The following is a 24528-nucleotide window of genomic DNA, read 5'->3' as shown; positions in this document are numbered from 1 at the left end:
CAGGGCCACATAGCTCCTGAGGGACAGAATTGAGCTCTGGTGCCCAATCGTGGGGGACACCACAGTCTACACTGTGCTCCTAAATGGATAAACAGATTAAAAGAGAGAGAGAGTGACATGCAGCCACTTCCATTCCTGGGAGTGCTGACCACAGCCTGCCTCTCCCCAGGGCCTGCCACGAAGCCAGTTCCAGCAAGGAATGAGCTCCAGGATCTTTGGTTCAGGCACGTTTATTTTGGCTCTAAACATACACCTTTTTCATGATGGGAGGAAAGGGAGAATAGTACACTTTCCTTTATTTTGTCTTTTGGCCTTTTCAAATTTCACGCCACGTAAGAAACCCACATGGAGCAGGGTGCCGAGGGCCGGCGGGGGCTGCTCAGGTGTAGCCCACCAGGCGCGGGGTGCAGGGGAAGGCCTTGCGCATGCCCATGCACTTCTCCTTGTCAATGCACAGGGTGTTGGCCTTGATGGCCAGCTCGTGCTCCAGCCGGGACTTGGTCATGACCAGCAGCTGCAGCGTGTCCTGCGTCTCCTGCAGCCTCATCTTGAGTGTCTGCAGGGTGTCGTCGATGGTGCACACCTCGTTCATGAGCCTGGGGCGAGGGCAGATGAGAAGGCACAGGTTATTCAGCCGTTCAACACACAAGCACCCACTCTGCCCCGGAAACCGTGCCCGGCGCTGGGAGACCCCGGGGAGCAAGACAGACAAGGCTGAGCTCCAAAGGGGAAATCGACAGGATAGTGACACAGAGGACAGGAAGACACTCTGACAGTTCCTCAGTGAGTCAGACGAATGAGCCGGCCACGTGAAGACAGAGAGGGAATGTATTCCAGAAATTTCTGCGATGACGGAAGTGCTCTTGATCTGCAGTGTGGTCCCTGCTGGCCGCATGGGGCCAACGAGCACTTGACCTGTAGCTACGCAATTGAGAAACTGAATTTTTAATTGAATTAAATTAATTTAAAATTTAATTTAGTTATAGATAATATTAAGTTTAAGCGACATAGCCGCATGTGGCTACTGAACTGGACAGTGAGTGTCTTTCTACAGAAATGAGCACGCGCACATTAAGGAGCCTGAATTCTGTTCCCAGTGCAGTGGGAAGCTGGTGGGTGGCGGGAGGAGGTTGAAACAGGGGAGTGACGCCCTGATTCAAGCTCTGGGACAACCTCCAGGCTGCCGTGTGAGATTAGATCGGAAGGAGGCAAGAGCAGAGGCGGGAGAGAGGTTAGGAGGTTGTTGCGATATCCAGGTATAGTGGGTTGGATACGTTCCCTAAAAAGATATGCCCAAGTCCAAAGCCCCGGTGCCTGTGAACGTGACGTTATTTGGAAATAGAGTCTTTGCAAGCGTAATTAAGACTCTCCAGATGAGATCATCCTGGATGCAGGCCCTAAATCCCATGGCTGATCTCCACGTAAGAGAGAGGAGAGGAGAGGAGAGGCAGCAGCCGTGTGCAGACGGAGGCAGGGATCGGAGTGAGGCAGCTACAAGCCGGGAAGCACCACGGATCGCTGGCAGCCCCCAGACGCTGGGAAAGAGGCCTGGAACTGAGTCTCTCCCAGAGCCTGCAGGAGGAGCGACCTTGGTGACACTTTGACGTCAGGCTTCTGGTCTCCAGGGCTGTGAGAGAATAAATTTCTGTTGTTTGAAGCCACCCACATTGTAGTCATTTGCTACAGAGCCGCCCTAGGAAATGAACACAGCAGGTGAGCTGTGACGGTGGCTTGGTTGTGGGGCTGTGCTGTGGGTCCCACCTCTGGGGAGCAGGGACAGTGAAACTGTGCTCAGCACTGGGGGAAATGAAGCTGGGAGGAATGGAGTTAGACTCAGAGTGAACTTCCCACATAGTCTGGGAGAGAGACAAGCAAAGAGAAGCTACAGAAGCAGCCTAGAAATGTCTACCAGCGCCGTCCAACAGAACTTTCGACAGCCATGCACGTATCTGTTCTGTGCTGTGTGATATGGTAGCCCCTACCCACGTGTGGCCACTGAGCACTTGAAATGTGGTTAGTTTTAATTAATTTAAATTCAAATGTAAATGGAGTTTCATTCTGGGGATTGGCATAGATGGGACCTCAGTGATTAGAGGTCAGGAGAAGAAAGGCCACCGGTAGGAGGAAGAAGAAAAAGATGGCTCAACGGTGGGAACAGAGGGGATGGGGGCAGGCAAGATACTGCACAGACGGGACATTTTAGCCACTGGAGAAGGGAGACAGCCTGAGTCCTGTTATCTGCTCGTTCCCGACACATCTGTGCACAAACACCGCAACACACGACATGCACAGACGCACATGGACACACACGCACTGCCCAGCGCTCCTGAGCCAAGCTTGCTCTGTCCCTTTGCTCTCCGTCTGTCCCCTCAGTGGGATGACTGTGGGAGGGGACGGCAGGGAGCTTGTCCCACAGTAGTAGGTCCTCCAGGACAACACCTGGTGACGCTCCCAAAAGTCCTGTTCTGTAGAAGCCCCCTGGGGTGTAAACAAATGGGTCACCAAAGCCCTCTGCCCAGGAGGTGCTGGAGCCCAACCTGAGCATCCAAGGAAAAGGGTGGGGGAAGGAGGTCGCAGGAGGGCCCAGCCCCCACGCCCCGCACCCAGGACCTGGGCCGCTTCCAGCCCAGCCGCCCATGCTGCACCCTCGTCCAGGGACAAAGACCTCTCAAGCCAATAGCAGGCTGAGGAGCAGGTAGCCAGGCCCTCAAGTTCAAAGCTGGGGTCCCTTCGCCTGCCTCCCACCCCTGCCCCAACACACACCCTGCTTTCCCATTGCCTAAGTGACTGTCTTAGGCAGTAACTGAGGCTGTGCAAATAGCATCTTCTAGGAACCACTTAGCATTTTCTCTTAAATATCTATCCTCCTCTCAATGCACAGCTCTCTTCTCAGCATCTCTGCATCTACTCGTGGGGTCTCCACCTCAGGATGGAGGGAGTGGGTCCATCCCTGGACCAAGACCTGCACTCTCTGCCCAGTTAAGCCCTAGCTTAGTGCTGTGTGACTCGGACAGCTCCCTCAACCACTCTGGCCCTCAATTTCTCTTCCCATTCAACAATAATAGGGGCAACTGACTCTCCAGCTACCCTAGGTATAGGACTAAAGGGGATGGAACTCAAAAGCAGCTTAAGGGATTACAGTTAGACATCAGGGTGAACTTCCCTTGCTGTGGGCCAGGGCTGAAATAAAGTACCCAAGGAAGCCCAAGGATGGTCCTTTCCATCTTTTCAGTGGGGGGCAGGTATCAAATCAGTATCTTGTTGAAAGAGAAGTACTGCCGGCAAGCCAGGTACGCAGAGTGCTGGGCATAATCAATGCATGATAAGGTTTATAAAGTGAATGAGCGGCTGAGATGGGGGCTGGACCCAGGCTCTTGCCACTCTACCAGTGTGCCCGTGGGTGCCCGTGGGAGGAAGTGTCAAGGGTGTCCCTCTTTGAGTGTGGGCTGGACCTAGTGACTTGCTTCTAAAAAGAACACATGGGAAAAGTGATGGGCTGTCACTCCCATGGTTAGGCTACAAGAGACAGTGACGTCCTTCCTCTGGGTGGTGTCCTTGTCTTTCTGGCCTGCTTGCTCTGCTGAAGGAAGCTGCCAGGCTGGAGGGACCCACGTGGCAAGGAACTGAGTTCCGCCAACAGCAATGTGAGTGAGCTCAGAGATGGGTCCTACCCCGGTCCAGCCTTGAGATGAGACCACAGCCCTGGCCAACACCTTGACTACAACCTGTGACAGCCCCTGGGACACAGAACCCAGCGAGGAACCTGCCCAATTCCCAACCCGCAGGAACTGAGATAACAGATGTGGTTCATTCCAGCTGCTACGTTTTTGGGGGTAATTTGTTACAGTGTCCCTCGCATGCAGGGAACAGAGTGGCCAAGTGATCTGCCCCAGGTCACACAGCACGTTCATGGGGAAATAACCCCCGTGTCTGATGACCTGCTGCTGCTTTCCCTGGCGTCATCCCACTGCAACCCCCGCCCCACAACCACACCCCCCGCTTGGGCCAGCGTGCGCTTTACACTCCCTCTGCGGTGAGAAGCCTCCTTAGCTCAGCAGGACGCACGGGATCCACCCGGTGTGGCCCCGGTTAGGCCATCCCGAGGGCTCACGGGCAAGAAGGTTGCCAGGAGGGCGGCAGGAACGTGAGTGAGGCGTGAGCCAGGCGCCCCTTTCACGGGAGGCTGGAGACGAGAAAGTGAAGCCACACGCCCTGGCTGTCGAGGGAAGCAGGAGCGTTTCCAGAGCACAGTGGAGCTACGGAACCGTCCCCAGTTCAGGCAGGTGAGAAGATGCATGCACAGGGTGGGCCTCCCGGCGACAGGGAGGCTATGCAGGGGGACAGCCCGGGCTGGACCTCAGCACCCCCCACCCACCGACCCGACACGCTGGTGAGTTGTGGAACTAGATGTCCTGACGGAGACCCTCCCCTCCCCCTTCCGCCTGCCCCTGGCTCCCCACCACTCACTTGAACTGCGGGATGTCCCTGCACAGCTCCACGTTGGGGCGCCGGGTCCGGCACTCCAGCCTCGTCTGTGCCACCTTCAGCGGGCACTCTTTGGCCATGATGGCCCTCTCGAGCAGCATCATGGTGTTCTCCGCCTGGAAGATCTCCTGCAGCGTCTGCAGGGGACACACGGGGTGTCACCACCCACCAGCCCTTCTGGCCTCCTCCCACTTGGGGTGTGCAGGGAGCAGAGGCCAACTAGGTCAGCCTCCGGTCAGGTGCCTAAGCTGCTCCTTCCCCAGCCTTGGACACCTGGGCAGGGACCTCCCTCTCCTAGGAGACCCTGAGGAGCAGCTTCAGGCACCTCTGGTCACCATCGCACTGTGAACCTGGGGACGGGCCAGTACCAGGCTGGATCTCTAACGTCCCCTGGAGTCAGGCAATCAGTGTTCAGTGGGAAGAAGGCAAAGAAGGGAGGGAGGGAGGGAGGCGTTTAAGCTTAACACAGATAATTCGAAACAATAGCCAATCTCTAAAGCCATTTTCCCCTAAATTAATCTGGGTTGTTCTCTATCTCTCTCCAATCCAGGCTTTGCCTTCCTAGTAACTGGGTCGGTAAATAAGGAAGGAAGGAAGGAAGGAGGGAGAAATACAAAATTTTCTATTTATCTTTAGGAACATTTTCCCCAATATATCGTTGCCATTGTGCCCTATGCTTTATGAAAGTGCAGATCCCGGAAGGGGCAGCGGTCTGGGAACGTTCTATGTCTTCATCTGATGGTTTCATAGGTTTTTAAACATAGATAAAAATTCATCATCGAAATACGCCACGCTGTGCACTTTACTGTGAGGCTGTTGTACTTCTACAGAAAATAAAATGAAAATCAGAAAAAGGTCAATCAGAAGACAAGATTAGCAAGATGCTGGCATTTGTGTTGGGCATGTGGGAGTCTTTTACACGACTCTCTCTACTTCTGTGTGTTTGACATTTTTCATAATAAAAAATAAAAGAATGATGGGCCAGGCGCAGTGGCTCATGCCTGTAATCCCAGCACTCTGGGAGGCTGGGGTGGGAGGATCGCTCAAGCCCAGGAGGTCTGAGGTTGCAGTGAGCTATGATGATGCCACTGCACTCTAGCCTGGGTGACAGAGCAAGACCTTGTCTCAAAAACCAAAACAAAACAAAAGAATGAATAAAGAACGGGCATGCCAGCATAGTTTATTACCAGAAGGAATCTGATCTTGCACTTAGCTGACCATAAATACACACAGAATTGAGATAATGGGGTACGGAATGGATGTCACCTCACTGTGACTGAAACACCCAGAGCTACTGTTACCTAGTGGCCCTCAGTCTGTGAGCAGTTCTGGTTGTCAAGCTGTCCCTCGCCTATAAGAAGACCCTTTAGGGACAGGCTGTGCTGACAGCCCCTCCCAGACTTGCAGGGCCCAGTGGTGAGGCTGCATGTGCTCTGTGGAGCCTAGAAGTCCGCCCCCACCACATGCCCCCAACGTCCACGAGCATGTGCTGGTGTGATCGATGGCCAGGAAGAGAGCTGTGTCATTTGCCCAGAGAGTCAATACAGCTCGGAAAGCCCACGCACCAGCTCCACCACTAACTTCTCAACGGGGCCGCTGCTGAGATACACCTGCTCTTCTGTGAAAGGGCGTTTGCTTTGGGTGCCTGCCCGCCAGGACGACGTCTTTGCCATTGCTACCTGTTAACGTCACGAATGAGGAGTACAGTTCAAAGAAACTGCTAGTGAAACCCTACTTGGAAAGTTCCATCATCAAAACCATGGAAGTCTAAAGAGAGAGTGACAGGTAGACAGAAGACCACACTGTAAAAGCAAAAAGTATTACCTGCATGTGATGTGGAATCATTTATTCTACGTTGGTTCAACACTGTCTACCTTTTCCATTTTAGCCTAGTGGTAAATGACAATAATTTTCAACAGAGGGTCCTGAAGGGACCCTCAAATCATACTCAAACGGTGGTATATTCCCTGTTTGCACAGCCCCCCCCCCCCCCCAGAGGCAGGCTGGGAACAGCAGTACTAAGTCAGGAATTAGACCACCCGGGGCCAAGTCTTGGCATCGCCGCTTATTACCTGTAAGACCTGGGGCAAGTTACACACCCACACCCTTGCTTGTAAAGCACCCACCCAGTAGGGGTGTTACAAGAATAAAATGGAATAATGCACGCGTAGCCCTCCAAGAGCGCCTGGCACATACTAAGTGCTCATTAGAGATTAGCTATTGGAATGATCACACTCTGTTTTTCAAAGACCAGTACTTTCAAACAGCACCGTTTCCAAGAAGCCTCAGCTGATCCTCCCAATTGAGATAAGTCACCTCTCTGGCGTGAGCTAAGGTTTGTGTCTCCATGAAGACACCTCGCACAAACCGGTTTACAGCGGGGTAGGTTGTGTCCCCCAGAGTGTGTGCCGCTCCTGGGGAGGGTCCTGGCCTATCTGTCCCCCTCTTTTCCCCCTCTGCCTCCAAGCAGCTGCGCCCAGGTCCCCACCTGATCCCCCACCAGACCACCCACAAAGCTTGTGCCTGTCCCTTTGTACTGGACTTTTTCACAAATAGTTTACACCCATGATCGGTCCGGGTGAACAACAGTAGCTGTTGTCATTCTCAGTCCTGTCGCCCCCCGCCAGCCCCTTAGCTGTGTCTGGGAAAAGGGATTCCCAGGCGTGGTCCAAGCTGGCTCCTCCAGAGCCAGTTGCTCTGCGAGACTGTCCTTTGCAGCTGGGCTTGTGCTGGAAGTCTCGAAGGCTTTGCCTAATTACAGGCTGAGACACATTCGAGGTACAGGGTGGGCCAGACCCAACCCTCCAAAAATACATACTGCATGATCCCAATTCTAGAAAGGCAAACTGCTCTATGGCGACAGAAGGAGTTTTCTGTGATCAGTGGTTGCCTGGGGGACGAGGGGCAGGAGAGGCAGGAGGGAGGGTTATAAAGAAGCACAAGGAAGCCTTTCGGGGTGAAAGATTCATTCGTTATGTTGGTTGTGGCAATAGTTTCATGGGTGTCAAGACTCAGTTTCCCACTTGCGGAGTCAAGATATGCGGGATTACAGGAGGGAAGGGAGGCGGCCCAGCCTCCCTCGTAGCCCACCTGGAGGAAGGCTGGCCCCTCACAGGCCACCCAGCCCCAGGGCGACTCAGACCACGTGCTGGTTATACATGATCCCGTGAGAATGTTCTACGCCTGGCATGTGAATGGCATGTGAACACTAAAGCAGGGGACACCTGTCTTAGAAGCCCTGGGGATTTTCCTCAGAAACCTGCCCTTCGTGGGGCAGTGGGTGGGATGTACGAAGCCCAGAAAGCACCACCCCAGCCTGGTCTAGAAGAAAATGAAGCCCTCTGTAGATGAACAATGCTTCTCGGTGCCACACGGCGCGGTGTTCGTCCCGTCGAGGAAAGCAGCCCCTACCATCTAGGTGTCCCTACTTGGGGAGCCTACTGCCGCGGTTGGGGGGACATTGCTGAGGGTTCAGCTGGTGGTAAGAAGCTGCCAGTGGTACCCCCCAGCCCTGCCCACCCCGAGCCCATCCACGGCAGCTCCCGGGATGCTCCTCTCCCCTAGCAACCAGGGTGTTGCTAGGGGAAACCAGAGATGCCTGAGACCAGCGGCCTGAGCCTCTCTCTAGTTCACTTGGTCCCCCTGCTCAGGGCTTGGCCAGCCTGCACCGGGGGCCTGAAACTCTACGAAAGTCCTGTCTCCTGGGTCTGGAGAAAGACTGACTCATGTGCTCAATCATTTCTTCATTCATTCGCCCATTAATTTACAGAGCCACCGACACAGGCATCCACCCCACAAACGTTCACTGAGCACCTGCTCAGCGCCAAGCACTGTTCCAGGCAGAAGCCCCAGCAGTGCGCAGAATAGAAGGAAAACCCCCTTTTCCTGGAGTTTACACGCTGCCGGGCTTTTCACTCTTGTTTGCTCCTTCACGCAACAAACATTTGTTCAGCACCTACAAGCACTCGCTACGAGCGCGACAAATGCTTTCTTTCAGCATCACAGAGGCTCTGGTCCCTTCCACCTCCTGTCACCAACACTGACTGGACGCCTTTGGTGTGCGGCATGTGGTGGGGAGATGGTGTCACCGCTTCAGCACTCCTGGAACTCCCGGGCAAGCAGAGGGACAAGGACACAGCCACACCACGACCATTTATCAAGCGCTTACTCCGGGCCGGACACTGCGCCAAGCCGCTCACGTGATCATCTCGTTCTAGGACCGACCCTATCCTATACCATGACGTTAGGTGAGTACACTGAGACGGTCACCTCCTCGTCGATCCTTTTTCAAGCCAGCCGACTGCTCCAGGAGCCAGGCCCCGCGTGGGGCCAGCTCGTCACTTGTTCCTCTCTCTCGCGAGGTTGACAAGGAGCGGCTCCGAGTGGTTAGCTCTCACGGTCACCTCCCAGCCCCCTCTGCTTACGGCACGTGAGGCTGGTTTTCCACTCATCAAAGAGACATAAAGTGTCTCTTTTAAACAAATGTATTTTTTAAAGTTTTAAAGTGATTTGATTTAAACAGAAATACAAAGTAAAGAACTAACCAGGTAGCACGTGGATAGGGCAAAAGCAGGAAGGTAGCCCAGGAGTGACTGCATTCGGGAAACCCCGTGTCACGCTGTGTGTGTCCCAGGGGCGTCCACAACGCAGGTGAGAGAGAATCGAGGTGGCCCTGGAAGGAGGACGCTGAGGGGCAGAGGCCACTGTGGAGCCTGCGCCCTCCCCAGGTGCCTTCTCAGGCCCAAGGCTGGAACCCAGGGCTGCCTGTTTCTCCACTCCTCTTCCTGTCTCCCCTCGCTCTGCTGGCATTACTGGAGCGGGGCTGCCTGTGCGTTTTCCAGAAAGGTAGGGGTTCTCCAGCATTGGCCACCCTACACCTGACTAATGACTCATACTCAAGGCAAATCTGCCTAGGCAGGTGTGCACTCTGCCGAAAAAATGTTCCCTGGGACCTCTTGCCCAGCCTCCGTCACTTGTGGCCAAGGTCATTTTCATTAGGAGGGAGAAAAAACAAGCCACACACACTCAGATTGGAGGGACAGCCCCTGCCGTCCACCCGGGTCCTGAATTCCTGTGCACCTCCAGAAATCCCAGGGTGCAATGACTCAGCTTCTAGAAGTTTAAGGAACGCCACCCCCAAGGGCCGGGAGGCAGACCCCTGCGTGGGCTGGCCAAGACAGGGGCTGGGACAGAGCAGCCTGGACTTTCACACGGAGGAGGAGTAAAGGGGACCTTCGTCCCGAGCTGGAGGAAGAGAACAGTGATGCAGCTTTCCAGCGAGCAATCCAAGGCCACAAGATCGAATCCAGGAGCCCCATGGCCCAGCGAGTCCACTCCTGGGTGTGTTTTGTAGGAAACCGTCACCCAGGGCCACCAGGGAACATGCACGTCCAGGGCATTCAATGCAGTATCACTTATAGTGGGCACATCCCTGTCAGCCACCTGGGTGCCATGGCCATGGAGATGGACGAGTGAAAGGTGGAAGTGACCAGCGCAGTGCCGACTGCAGAGGACCAGCCACACACAGCCACAAGGGTGGGTCTTGCAAACTGTGCCAGGTGAGGAAAGCAGGAAACAGAACAAAGCTCCATTGCACCATCGATTTTGAGAAAATTAAAAATCCATGCACACAAAACAGCCACATACATTCTGTAAGAACACATTGAACTCAAAATATCAATATGCAACCATTAAAACGGTTGTCATGGGAGAAAGAGAGAAAGAACGAGGTGTGAGGATAAGAGCCAAAGCGGAGGGGCTTTGCGCAAACACGCCAAGAATTCCCACAGCCCTAAGAGATTTAAAGTTTCCTTTTAAAATAACGTTTTTAGCATTTTATAAAGGGAGAAATTTAATTAAAGAAAAAATACTAATAGTAAAGGTTGATTCTGAAACTTGGCAGTACATTGGGATCACCTGGAGAGTTTTTAAAAATCCTGATGCCTGAGTCCCACCCTCCAGAGGTTCCAGTTCTGGGGTGCAGCCTGGGCATGTGGCTTTTTCAGAAGCTGCATGGGTGAGTTAGAAAGTGCAGCCAGGGCTCGTGCCTGTAATCCTAGCACTTTGGGAGGCCTAGATGGGAGGATCGCTTGAGGCCAGGAGTTCAAGACGAGCCTGAGCAAGAGTGAAACCCTTCTCTAATGAAAACAGAAAAATTAGCCAGGCATGGTGGCACATGCCTGTAGTCCCAGCTACTCGGGAGGCTGAGGCAGGAGGATCACTTGAGCCCAGGAATTCTGGGCTGTTGTGCACTATATTGATCAGGTGTCCACACTAATTTTGGCATCAATACGGTGACTTCCTGGGAGCGGAGAACCACCAGGTTGCCTAAGAGGGGGTGAACAGGCCCAGGTCAGAAATGGAGCAGGTCAAAACTCCCGTGATGATCAATAAACTTTGAAGACCTGGAACTTCAGTGCCCTGGCCCAGAGCTGTGCCCTCTCCCACCATGGAGTAGGCCCTCCAGACCCCCACCCAGGCAAAGAGGGAACTCAGGGCGTAGAAGACCTTCAGAGGCGTGCACACACACACACGCACACACGAGTGAGCATCTCAAACACCTCCCACCTCCCTTTGCAGTCACTCCCCCCACCCGCTCCCTCCCTACTCCCAGAGCTCAATCCCAGTATGCTCCAACCACAGGGCCTTTGCATAAGCTGTCTCCTCTGCCTGGGATGCGCCTCCCCAGATAGCCACATGGCTCGTTCCCTCGCCTCCCTCAGGCTGTGGCACAAATGCCAAGGAGGCCTTCCCTGCCCGTCCCACTTTGATTGCAGCCCCCAAACCAGCGAGCATTGCCAATGACCTGCATCCCTGTTCCTTCCTCCAACCTCCTTGCACCTGACATGCTGTGTTCGACTCGTTAATTTCATTGTTCATCTCCCCCACCAGGAAGTAAACCTTCCTTCCGGGTCAGGTTTTGGTCTGTTTTGCTCACTTCTGAATCCCCAATGCCCACACCAAATCAATGCCTGGAACGTAGAAAGTAATAACCATAATGATCATAATGATAACATGTACCACTTAAAATAGTGCTGTGTGCCAGGCACTTTTCTAAGGCTTTGCATATATCGATGTTAGTAGGTGCTCACTGAACACTCGCTCCCTGACGAATACACACCATGGGGTGTTTAAGACAAGAGTACAGACATTGGCGCCAGACGCCTGGGTCTATCCGAAGCGCAGCTCCAGCAGTTCCAGGCTGGGCGACCTTGGGCAAGTGTCCTCCACTCTCTGAGCCTTTCCAGTATAGCAGGGATCATAATCGTTCCCAGTCCACGGGTGGAAGGGAGGCTTGGTGAGGCAACCCAGCAGCGTGATGAGCACAGGGCCTGGGAGACGGAGCTCTTGCAAACCTGGGCAGGTGTGTAACACCCTTCACTGCCCCGGCGTACAGAGTTGGCAAGATGCAGACACCTTTATGGTCACACTCAGAGCAATGGTGGCGTGCCCAGCTCTTCCCACAGTGCATGCATTTCTCCCATAAACACATCCTGGAACGTGCCACAAGCAGTCATGACCTGTCCCCCACCTCCCAGGCCAGTAGAGTGATCTCTCATATAGACAGGGACAGAGACGCACACACATGCACGCAGAGCTGGCATCTCTCTGCTGGGTCCCCAAGCTCTCAGGGGCTTCCCTGGGTCCCAGAGCTCCCACCATAGGCCTCCTCCTCAGCATGTTAACCTTTCTGTTCACACAAAGCCTGAGAAATAGGAGAAAGAGGCTTGTGGGGCACAGCCTGGCTCATCCTAGTAGCTGGGCAGGGCCGCTGGGATTGGCTCAGGGGGTCACCCCATGGGAGGAGTCTTGGCACCCTGCAACTGGCACCCAGCCCTGCCTCCCGCCCAGCCCTGCCCTGGAGCAGGAGCTCTGTTAGGAAGTGGGTGGTGAGAGAGGAGGCCTCACCTCGCTCCCTTTCCCAGCCCCTAGCTCAGTGCTCTGCACACGCAGGCTGCCTGCCAGTCGAGACTGGCGAGGGGAAATCCTAGGCCTCCCACACGCTGATGACGCATCCGGGAACAGGTCACTTCATCTCCCTGGGCCTCTCCACAGTCACACAGCCATAGGTTCAAATTCCAGCCTCTGCTCTTGCCTGCTGTGTGACCTTGCATGGATCACAACCTCTCTGGGCCTCATGCAATCTGTACCCAGCATCTATTGAGCCCCTTCCACCTGCCGGACACTGCAGGGCACTTGTTCTTTTGTCAGTAAAATTAGCATAATAATAATAACTTGCCCACAGTGTTGTTGTGAAGACTAAATGAGATAGTGTATGTGTGATGGTTAATTTTACATGGCAGCTTGTTTAGGCTAAGGGATATTTTACCAGATAGCTGGTAAAACATTATTTCTCCATGTGTCTGTGAGGGTGTTTCTGGAAGAGGTGAGCATTTGAGTTGCTGGACTGAGTGGACGGCAACATCCAACACACCGAGGGCTCAAACAGAACAAAAAGGCAAAGCAAGGGTAAGATGAGGAAGGCTCCCAGACCTGGAAGTGTCCTGGACTTTGATGTGGGACAGGGTTTCCCCACCTCGGCATCTAGTGACATTTGGGACCAGAAATTTCTGTGTGGTGGGGGTTGTCCTCATCCCTCCAGGCATGACAACCGCATTGCTAAATGTCCCCTGAGGGCCAAAACTGCCCTGACTGAGAGCCCCTGAGCTAGGCAGTGGTTACACACACGCAACATATGTGAAAATCAAATTCAAGCTATACACAAGATCAATGTGGTAAGATATCACATATGCTCCATAAACATGCACAGGCATTATGCATCCATAACTAAAAATAAAAAATTTTAGAAAAAGACTAATGGAGTCATGTCCTTTACTGTGTTATGTTATGCTAATACTTCAATTTTTTAAAAAAGGTTTTTTGTTTTGGGGGGGTGGGTTTTATTTTTTTTTTGAGACAGAGTCTCACTCTGTTTGGCCAGGCTAGAGTGCAGCCACGATCATAGCTCACTGCAGCCTCGAACTCCTGGGCTCTAGCGGTTCTCTTGCCTCAGCCTCTGGAGTAGCTGGGACTACAGGCACAGGCCACCATATCTGGCTGATTTTTTTTTTTTTTTTTGAGAGACAGGGTCTGGCTGTGTTGTCCAGGCTGGTCTTGAACTCCTGGCCTCAAGAGATCTCCCCCGCCTCAGCCTCCCAAAGTGCTGGGATTACAGGTGTGAGCCACTGCACCTGGCCAGTTTTTTTAAAAAAAGTTTTAATAAACCAACTGTGGAGAAAACAAATCCATGCATTTAGGTTCAAAATAAGAAAACTATTATTAATAAATAAATGCTTGTGTGCTGGTTACAAGCGTTACTGTAACGTAAAGGTGAACGATGAATGGGTGAAGTCTGGGGAACGCGCACTTCCGTGGGCCCAGGACTCCCTCGGGGATGATGAGACTGTTTTGGAACCAGACAGAGGTGACGGCTGCACAACACTGTGTGTGCACTAAACGGCCCTGAATTGTTTGCCTTAAAATAGTTCATTTTATGTTACGTGAATTTCACCTTAATAAAGAAACCCACTTTTGCCTCTACCACCCCAAAATCTGTACTATTTTTTTTATACGAAAGGAATCTGCCTTTAGAATCATTTAATCCAATCCCCTATATCACAGGTAACAGTCGGGGACATTAAGCAACACGATGTTGTCACATGGCTGGAGAGAGGCAGACCCCGACCGCCAGCACAGAGCTCGGCTTTAACCTCCCGCACCACAGCCTGCATCAACTCACTTATTCGGGCAATAATGGATCAAGGCAGGGGTTGCCTGAGAGACGGAGGAGGGTTGTCCCCTTCCTCAGCCTTCGGGACGTGGCTCTGAGAGGGAGCCGGCCCAAGGCAGAGGGGGGGAGGCTCTCTGGCCACTTCTCCCTACCTTTGGCAGAACCAAAGTTCTTTTTGGTCACCAACACCCGCCCCTGCCCCAGACAGAACTCCCAGCCACGAGGCCTCTGTGCGGGGTGTCCTGGAAGCAGAAGCCCTGGGTAGGACGAAAGGAGACCGGGTTCCTGTCCCAGCCCTAACACAAACCAACTGTGACACCCATACCCAACTCAGAGCCACCGAGTGCTCTGGGCCCCAACTTCCTTATCCAGGAAATGGGGACCTGAAGCCTGTGCCCCCCCCCCACTAGTTAGGGTGCTGCGGGTGCTCCTGGGCCAGGTGACATGCTCCATTTGTGCGCAGAGCCACTTCCTCCAAGATTCAACCTGAGACTGTTACCAGCAAGTATGAACGGCTTTGTGTGTGTTGTTTTTAATTCATCAAGTCCACCCCACTTAGATGGCAGGAAGTCCCAATACGCAGCCTATTCAACTTGGCCACGATAGCACAAAAGCAGCCACAGACAACATGGAAACGTATGGGTGTGGCTGTGTTCCAATAAAACTTTATTTATAAAAACAGATGGGGGGGGCCTTAGTCTGCTATAAACCACCCCAGAGGAAATCATGATCCCTCAAAGCTGCCCATCTCGTACAAGTCTGCTGCTCCTCTGGGTCTCGGGTGTTCAGAGAGGAGAATAACTTCTCCAGCACCTTGCTACTCAAAGTGTGGTCCGTGGACCAGCATCATTGGACTCTGAGAGCTTGTAAGAAATGTGGAGTCTCAGACCCACGAACAGAATCTACATTTTAACAAACCCCTCGGGTGATTCACGTGCATATTTAAGTTTTAAGGCGGGAGAAAGACATGGTTGGGTTTGTAGTTTTAGGCAGAACTTGCTGGCTGCCCTTTGGAGAAGGGACAGGGGAGGAAACCAGGGAAGCTGAGAGACAGGCGGACCACACCTTTGTGTGGAGCAGCACAGAAAGAATGGCCCGAGAGTGTCCCCAAGACAAAGTGGGGAGGACTCGATGACTTACGGAATGTGCAGAATGATGAGAGGCCGGGAGTGTTCAGATTCCAGCCTGCCCACCCCACTAAAATCAGGAAGAACCTCCTAGAAAGAGGCTTGAGAGCCATCAACCTCCGTCCAAACGCCAGCACCACCGCTGCTGAGCATTTGGAACCTCTCTGTGCCTCTGTTTCCCGGTCTGTGTAAAGGAGATGATAACAAAACCCACTGGTGACTGCAAGGACTGATTTAGGTCACCTGTGTCATGGTTCAGCGTGGTGGCTAGCACCCAGCAAGCACTCCACAGCTCCGGGTTTCTCCACCCTATACTCTCTATCCAGTCATCCGTCTACCTAACCATCCACCTGTTTACTACCTTTTTCTTTTCTCTCTTTTTAAATTAAACTTCATGCCTGGAGACCAGGGTTGCTCAACCTTGGCACTGTTGACATTTGGGGCTGGGTAATTCTCCACTGTAGAGGGCTGGCCTGCGCACTGCAGGGGATTTAGCAGCATCCCTGGGCTCTACGCACCGGATGCCCACAGCCAGTAGCACTTCTCTCCAATTGTGACAAACAAATGTCTCCAGACATTGCCAAATGTCCAGGGCAGGGGGAGGAACCACCTTGTTTGAGAACCACCTGTAGATGTTGACCTACTATTACTAGGCTTTGGAGGCGGGGTAGACATCCGTTTTAATCCAAAGCCCAGAATCCACAGCAAGACTTCAGTTAAAATCCTGGCTCTGCCTTTTACTGGCTGGGGTGAGCTATATCCTGGCAGGGCCTTTAGTTTCCTCATCTGTAGAACAGGGCTAATAGTCCCTTCTTCATTGTTCAGAGGGGAAGATTAGCTAACCTGAGTAAAGCCCCTATGACACTGGCTGCACGCGGTAAGGCTAATGTGTCTTTTGTCATTGTGATAAATTCTTTCTTCTTTCTCCCGTTTGCAGCAGAACAGCAAACTCAGCCACAGTCATCCACTGTCGTCCCTTGGAGGGAGCAGCGGGAGGCAAACCTCACCCACCGCATCCCGGCCCAGCACCCAGAGTGCGGAAAGAGTTGGGTTAGCGCCAGGAATGGTCTCTGGCCACGCACGGGGTGCAAAAGGCAATCGCCGGGTCTGCCTTGGATGAAATCAATCTCGGCTCAGCGGAAAAGCGCGCCGATATTCCTGTCTGGAATAGAAATCCACCCCATGGCTTTGAGGGGGGGCATGTTTGGCAGGGTTGTTTGCCATGTAAAACTATCTGCCTGCATCTCGTCTTGTGACAGTGGAGACGGCCTCTAAGGCCAGGAAATTATTTTTGATGTGGAGGGAAAAAATGGATTTAGCAGTTCCAGCGGGCTTTGGGCTTCGGGATGCTTTGTGCAACCTTGCAAATTTATTGTTTTCCAAACTGCACAAAGCCAAGGAGTTTCCAAGGAGATGCCTGGCTCGGTTCAGATTCCCCAGCTCGAGAAGCGGAAAGGCAGCTTGGAATCGTTTTTCTGGTCAAATGGTGGAAGATTTTCAAGCGCAGCTAAGCCTAGGAGCGAGGAGAGGAGCACTCCAAAGGGACCCAGCCAGGAATTCAGGTCATGAATGCTCCAGAGCTGGGACTTTCAACTTCGTCACTGTTGACATTTTGGGCTGGACACTTCGTGGTTGTGTAGACTGTCCTGTGCACTGGGTGGGGGAGGGGGCGGGGGTTAGCAGCATCCCTGGTCTCCACCCACTGTATGTCAGTAGCACCGCCTTGCAACAATTGTGACAAACAAAAATGTCTCCCAGACCTTGCCAAATGCCAGTAGGGAGCAAATTCCTCCTGGTTGAGAACTGCTAATACTACTCCAGAAGATAGAAGTTGAGCAAGCCCGGCCCACAGCTGTTTCTGTCAAGTGGTGGCCCAGCTGCCTGCAGGCCAGGCCAGGCCAGTACAAGTGTCAGCTGCTGAGAGGCTGTTTGAGGTCAGGGGTCCTGAAAGTTCTGGAGTGGTTTGGAAGAGGGTAGAGGCCCCCGACGGAGAGGCTGGCGTGCACTTGTGAACATTCATAGCAATCCACCGTCTCAGGCCCTCGAGGATCCCCTTCTTAACACTCATTACATTTTTAATTAATTATGTCTTTGCTTATTTTTTTAATCTATCTCCCCCATTGGAACCTCAGCCCCCTGAGGGCGGGGATCTCGTCTCTCATTCACTGTGGTATCCCCAGCTCCTAACTCAGAGTCCAGCACAGAGGACGGGCTAAGGACACACCTGCTGTGGGGAGAGAGGGAAGAGGGAATGAAACATGTTACTGCCTACACCTGGGAGATACCCCTCGAGGGCTTGTTAAAGCCCAGATCACTGGGCTCCACTGCAGTTGGATTCAGTGGGCCCCAGGTCGAGCCTGAAAATGTGCATTTCTAACAAATTCCCAGACGATGCGGATGGAGAACCCTGGTCTGAACTCCTGACCTTTGGTTCTCAATCCTGGGCGGCCCATTAGAATCACCGCCCTCCCCCCCCCCCCCAGCTTTTACAAGCTGTTACAGGCCACACCCCAGCCAATTAAATCAGAATTTCTACAGGCGGGACCCAGGCATCCAGATCACAACGTGGCGCTGAGGCTGAGAACTGCTCACCGTTTCATTGTTCCTCACAGCTGTAGGATTATTCCTCTCTTCTAGATTAGGAAACTGTGATTCAGAAGGGTGAGTGACTTTCCCAAGACCCCTGAGCTGTACCAAGACTCAACCCAGATGCAAGGTTCTTTCATGCACTTTAGCAGGCCAGAAAGCAGACCACGGCTTCGCACCATTTTCACAGCTAATATACAACGGTCACTTGCTAAGTGATGGGCACCGCTGCTCTTTTCCCAAAACAGCTACTTGCCAACCACCACTGCTCCCATTTGACAGAGGAAGAAACTGAGGCACAGAGAGGTGGGGCGACCTGACCTCGATCACATAGCCAGGAAGTGCTAGAGCCAGAACCGAACCCAGCCCCTCCCCTGCACTGTGGATGCAGACCAGGAGAGGGATGCAGACCAGGAGAGGCAAGCAGTTGTGAAAGCTGGGAGCACAGCTGAGGCTGGGCAGCAGGTCCCAAGCCGTCCAGGGGACAAGGACCCAGAGGCAGACAGGTCATAACTCAGAAGAAATTAGGAAACTGGCAGGACACACCTGTACCCAGGAGACGTGGCAGCAACCCTCTGCTCCAGCCAGGCTGCATGTTATGGTCTTCTCGCCTCAGCAGGAACCAATCCCAGTGATTGCCCCGCCCAGGGCTTCTGGACAAGGCATACGATTGGCTATCACCAACTGATGCCAGCCGTGAGAGGAAGGAAGTATTATAACAATGTCCCCGAGTACAGGTGGTGCTCACAAAATGAGCTCAAAACAGCCTCCTTTGTACGGCCCCTCCTGTGCTGACCCTGTTCATTCTCTCCCTGTCCTGCCTGGTCCTCCAGCTTCCTGCATTTGCCAGCTACCTCCTCAGCTCTCGACCTTACTCCATTTTTCTAATTCCAATGGCCCCTCTCCCAGTGTCGCCAGGGACCGATAGCTAGTGACACAGCACCCCCGTCCTTCTCCCTGGAGCTCCGCCTTCTGACACTGCTCTCAGAAGCGAGCACCCAAATCTGAGCTCACCTGGACCCCCCCATGCTGGTCGGTCCAGGCCCGCACCACCCAGGTACCATGCTGAGACCTGAGCCCCCGTGACCCTGGAAGGGCCTTTGATTCCTCTCCGCACTGAAGTGAGCATCAGGCAGAGACGCACCGACGCACGTGGCCCTGAGCCTGAAACAGCCGGAAACCCACAGACACGGAGCCTCAGAAAGCACAGTAACACTCAGCCCAGCCTATAGGACGGTTGCCTTAAACAGGTCCGGGGATGGCATTTAGGGGTGTGGATGCCTTGAAGAACCACCCAGTTCACCAAGCCACAGGAGAAGGTCCTGTTTTTCTGCTCCCATGGTCTTCCTCCCCTTCGAAAACTTGCAGTTTATAAGTAAATCGGCCCCTTCAGGCAACAGTCTGCCAGTCCAGATCTGGAGAGTTCTGGAGGTCCTCTGCCCCTTAGAACAGTCCCCTCCTGTTTCTTGCTGGTGCCTGAAACTCCTTTAAAGCAAGATTTCTCAGCTCCCACCCTTGACTTGGGCCAAATCACTGCGTTGTGGGGGGCTGTCCTGTGCGGTGTGGGATGTTTGGCAGCCTCCCTGGCCAGGAGTACCCCATCACCCAGCAGTAGCAACCGAAACTGCCCCGACATTGCCAAACGTCCCCAGGGGGACAGAGTCGCCTTCAGTTGACAACTGAAGAACTACTCGGGCTTCCGCCTCTGTGAAAATGCGGATTGCGGAGAGGCACCAGAGCAGGGAGGAACAGCAGCCCTGGGTTGCTGGGTGCCTGCAGGGGGGTGGGGGTGTTGTCCTAGAGTCAGTGCAGGGGGTGAAGTTTGTGTCTGGTCCAAATTGCCCTTGAAACCTGGTCACCGCTGCATCCGGACACGTGCCCGTCCCCTTAGTTGCATTTTACAACAGTGTGGTGCGTTCTCCTAAAGCGCGGCTGTCACTCTCGTGCCACAGTTGCCCATCATGAGCTACCTGTACTGACACAGGGTGACGGTTCCGCCAGCGATCCCGGTTCCACGCAGCCGAGCCTAAAGCTGCCTCCTTACATGTTTTAAGTTCAACCTAAAGGATTCTCCTTATACACAGTGACCTGGAAATTCACTGAATGTGCACACAGACTACAACCTGCTCTAGGACCAACCACAGAGTTTCGGCCGATCGCAGGCGGCCAACTGTCCAAACCATTTCAAATACGGCAAGTGCCGAGCTGTGACCAACCCAGCTCTTCTGCTCTTCACTTCGGTTTTCTCTACTCACTTTCCTTTTTCTCTCCATAAATATTCCCCAGCCACGTGGCCATCCCGTGAGTCGTCCTGAACCTACACTGGTTCAGGGAGCTGCCCAATTCTCGAATCATTCTTTGCTCAATCAAACTCTGTTAAATTTAATGTGTCTTCAGTTTTTCTTTTGACGTTCCCAAATTTGGGTCACTGGGCAGCACGTCAACATATTTCCCATCCCCACATCATCTCTACAATTATTTTCATATTTTTCTTCAAATCAACCCCCGTTGCAGCCTTTAACATACGTATTTGAAATGAAATCGTTCTATTATTGCCACAAGTGGAAAACCAGTATCCTTTTCCATGAATAGAGAGCACCATAACAGGGGAGAAAACGGGAAAAAGAAGTTACTAATTCTAACTAGAATCTGTTGCCTTCCCAAGGTTCTAAGCCCAAGGCTTGATGCCTTTGTTAGAAAGGGGCCGGGAGTTGACAGAGAGGTGTTAAAGCCAGGTTAGCATCACGGGGAGTCTTGCTCCCTGACACCATCAGAAGGATTGATGGAGAGAACTTGAAAAGAGAGGAGCTTTCTCCCAGGACTTCGTGGTGTGCAGTGTGCAAGCTAGTGAGGAAGGGCAGCACCCGGCCAGGCCGCCGGCTCCACTTCCCCAGGGCTGGGCCAGTTTTAGAAACCAGCCGCCAGTAGCTTGGCTGCAGGCCCCGGCGCTGGCAGGGATTGGCGGCTTGCAAAGCACAGAAGCATTTCCCACTCCACAATGGGTTCCAGCCCTCCCTGGACAGACAGAGGGGTTGGCGGCAGGCACTCGGGGCCTCGGGTCACCAGCAGGAGCCCTCACCCCTCAGATGCTGCCCAGTTCTTCCCGGGAAGGGGTGGGTTTGCTGATGCTGATGGCTGCTTGGAAGTCAAAACCCCAAAGAAACTTCAGAATAAAAGCAAAGCTTTTCAAGGTTAAAATTCATAGCCCCTCTATGTTCGGGTTAAACTCTTCCTACGTCTGGCTGTTTTCACATCTGCTTCCTTGAATTTCCTCTGACACAGGAAGCAGAACGTACAAACACACAGGCCTATAGGAACCAAGTGACAAGGCCAGCAGGTGAAATGGGCAGTAATAGGGGGCAGTGGGGAGCAGGGCAGATTGCAGCCCCCAACCCAGTCCAAAGACTGGCAGCAGCCGCCCAGCGCCTTGGCTGTTCCCAGGTAGAATGTGGGCTCTGCATTGCTAGAGCTACCAATTGTTCAAGAGATGCCAGAAATCTGAACTGTTATGCGAAATCTCCATTTTCTTTAACCAATTTTTTTTTAAACTATGAGAATGCACATAGGGTTTTAAAAATGTGTGTTCACCAATGTTCATATCAGCTTTATTTGTAACAGCCCCAAACTGGAAACAACCCAAATCTTTGTCGTCAGGTGAACGGATGAGTAGTGACTTATTTACATAGTCGGTACAGCGTGGTATATCCGTGCAATACATATTGCCCGGCCGTAAGGAGAAGGAAACTATGACTCTCCAAATAGTTATGCTGAGGAAAAGAAGCCAAATTTAAAAAAGAGAACCTACAGTATGTCTCCATTTATATAAAATTCTAGAAAATGCAAAGCAATCTATAGTGACAGACAGCATATCAGTGATTATATGGGAATGGGGGGTTGGCAGGAGAGATGACAAAAGGGCACAAGGAATTTTGGGGGTGACACACGGTCACTACCTTGAGTGACGAGATGGCTTCATGATATATATGTGTCAAAACTTCTCAAATTGTACCCTCCAACTACAGCCCAACTACATATAACTATGGTAGTTATGCATCAAATATAAATAAAGCTGCTCAAAGAAAAATGTGAAAGCCAAATAATATGTGGGCCAAGTTCAACACCCTGTGATTTAAACCTGCATTTACTTAGAACTCACCATGCACCACGCGTCATGTGAGGTGCTAGGGTGACAGAGGTGAGGGGTACTGATAAATTCTCGTGAGAGCAACAGGACACACCCAGCCCAGCCAAGGGGACGACAGTGACCCCCGGACCCTTGGGTACTGGCTGGCGATCCCCAAACAGAGCCTGTCATGTGCTAAACTCCCCAGCTAAACTCCCAAGGTTTTCTGAATACTCTAAAGCAATTGAACCTTTTTCTCTGTAAATCTTGTTGGCCTGCTCAAGGATTGAATGCCCTCCACACCAGCTGCCAGTGCATCAGGTGGCCTTAAAGTGGGAAAGACCCCAGAGGGGCAGTAGGCAAAGCAGACGGAGCAGGTGCAGGGGGAAGCAGAGGAGGCGGTGAGCAGTGATGAGTTTATGAAGGTAGAACCAACCGGATTTGCCAGTGGAGTGGACATGGGTGGGACAGATAGAGAGGTGTCCAGGGGGACTCCAAGGTTCAGGACCGAGCACCTAGAAGTAGGAGCCCCTAGAAGCACCTGGAAGCATCTGGAAGCACTGGGAAGCTGGAGCCACTGACTGAGATGGGGAGGGCTCCGGTGGGAGCAGGCAGGAGAGTGACAGTTCTGGAGCTGGGCTTTGAGCACGTTAAGACGCCTCTGAGAATGCAGGTGGAGACGTGGCGTGTGCAGCTGGAGAGCAGAGGCAAGTTCAGGACAAAGGTCTGGCTGGGGACAGTGACTGCCAGTTAGGAGGCGGCTGAGGTGATCGGCCAGGGCTTTTGGAGAGTCCAGCATAGAAAGTGACCATCCAGTCCCTTCCCTGGCCACCACATTGCTCCTCTCGGTGGCAGTCACCTACCCCACCTGTTTCATGTCTCCTCCCTCCATTTCCGCTGGTGACCATAAGAAACCTTACAGCACGTGGGGCGGGAGCCGTTAGCAGGAAGCAGAGAAATGGACTTGTCTTGGACACCCGGATCAAGGCTGTGTTTCTGGCATGCCTGGCTCATCAAGACCCCCGAGCACCTGATATCATGGATCTGCCCCCATTTTCCCACTGAGCTGTCTGCCCTGGGGTGGCAGAAACCCCAGAGGGACATTTGCATCAGCACAGATTGATTGGGCACAATTTATGGGATGGGATGACCTGGCTTAATCCCTAAGGGAAAAATGATTCTGCTTGCCTTGTGAGATTGGAAGTAAAATGCAATTAAAGAAAATCTGATTAGAATTTAAATGACTAAGCCTTGCCTTTTGGAAGGATTTTGTTCCCCCAATTTTATGCATCTGGAAGAAAGAAGGAGAGAGGGAGGGAGAGAGAGGAAGGAGACAACAGCTTACCCAGATATTCGTCAAAGCCAACACTCCCTACGTCCTATGCCCCCGCCACTCCCTGCCGGCAGCACGGGCATCTCACAGGCTCACCCCAGACTTGCTCGACCAGAAGCTGCTTTTCAACAAACTGTCCGGGTGACCTGGTGATCACTGCACACACAGTAACATCTGAAACACACAGGGCTCTGCCGCAGTTTCTCACGAGTCAGACTTCCCTCCTGCCCTCAGCATTTTTGCCAGATCGCCACACCACTCCTAACGTAATTGGCTTAAGCTTTTCTGTAAATCAATTCACTTAAAAAAAAAAACAACAAAAAACTCAAGTGCATTTATTTTAAAAATGAAACTTTACATCACTATTATCAGTGGAAAATCAGCATCACTTGACATAAATGCAAAAAAAAAAAAAATGCATGGAACAAGACAAAAGGAAAAATCACATTATTTAAACTCTGGCCGGATACTGTTGCCTGCCCAAAGTTCTTAGCCTGAGGCCGGCTCTCTCCTGTTTAAAAGGGAGATTGGCAGGTGTTAGAGAGGTGAGGCAGGCATTCCAGCACCCTTGCGAGCGTCACCAGGAATGAAGAGGGAATGACTTTCTCGTTGCATGAGTCAATGACATTCGTGCTACGTTTATGTAACACGTCTACTGTCATTTCACCTGCCAGGCTCCAGTTCCCACAACCTCAGAATAAGCACTTTCTATAGCAATGTCCCTGCCCCCATACAGCCTGCCCCCCAAAAGCATGTTTGTGCATTTCCCCCACCCCCACCCTGCATTAAGAGTTTCCCTCTAAAATTCAACTGGGTAATTGGGTGTAGTTGGGGGGTTGTTTACCTGGAGGTTCCCAGGACCCTGGCTTTCAGAGGAATCAGCCCTCAAAATTAGCAAACCACTCTGTGGTCACCCACTTCTGTCCGGAGAAGTCACCAGCCCTGCTGCTGGCAGTGCTCAATATGACCAGGAGATACCCTAGAGTCTCTACAAACCCTGCTCCTGCAGGGACAAGCCCCAGGGCAAGTTACAAGGTTTGGGGTGCGACCTTGGGCATGGAAGTCTAGGATCAGAGTGAACAGATGAGACTGTCTACACAGCCCCAAGCCACTGTCTGCACGGGGAGCCACGTAGACCTGGCCT

At 52.6% G+C, this 24528-nt stretch overlaps 1 protein-coding gene across 1 annotated transcript in view; it reads right to left on the bottom strand.

Annotated features, from left to right (window-relative positions):
* Positions 1-287: 287 nt before the first annotated feature.
* TEKT5 (tektin 5) overlaps positions 288-24528 on the bottom strand; it is a 40069-nt gene continuing 15828 nt past the window's right edge. The window contains exons 6-7 of the mRNA XM_069486545.1: positions 4468-4622; positions 288-596 (exon numbers count right to left, since the gene is read on the bottom strand). Coding sequence (XP_069342646.1) covers positions 380-596; positions 4468-4622 — 372 coding nt within the window. The 3' untranslated portion in view covers positions 288-379. The remainder of the gene's footprint in view (positions 597-4467; positions 4623-24528) is intronic.

This window comes from Eulemur rufifrons, chromosome 14 (assembly GCF_041146395.1).
Source record: "Eulemur rufifrons isolate Redbay chromosome 14, OSU_ERuf_1, whole genome shotgun sequence".
Classification (NCBI taxonomy): Eukaryota; Metazoa; Chordata; class Mammalia; order Primates; family Lemuridae; genus Eulemur; species Eulemur rufifrons.
The sequence above is the reverse complement of the archived record's forward strand: the minus strand, read 5'-3'. Positions and strand labels throughout refer to the sequence as shown.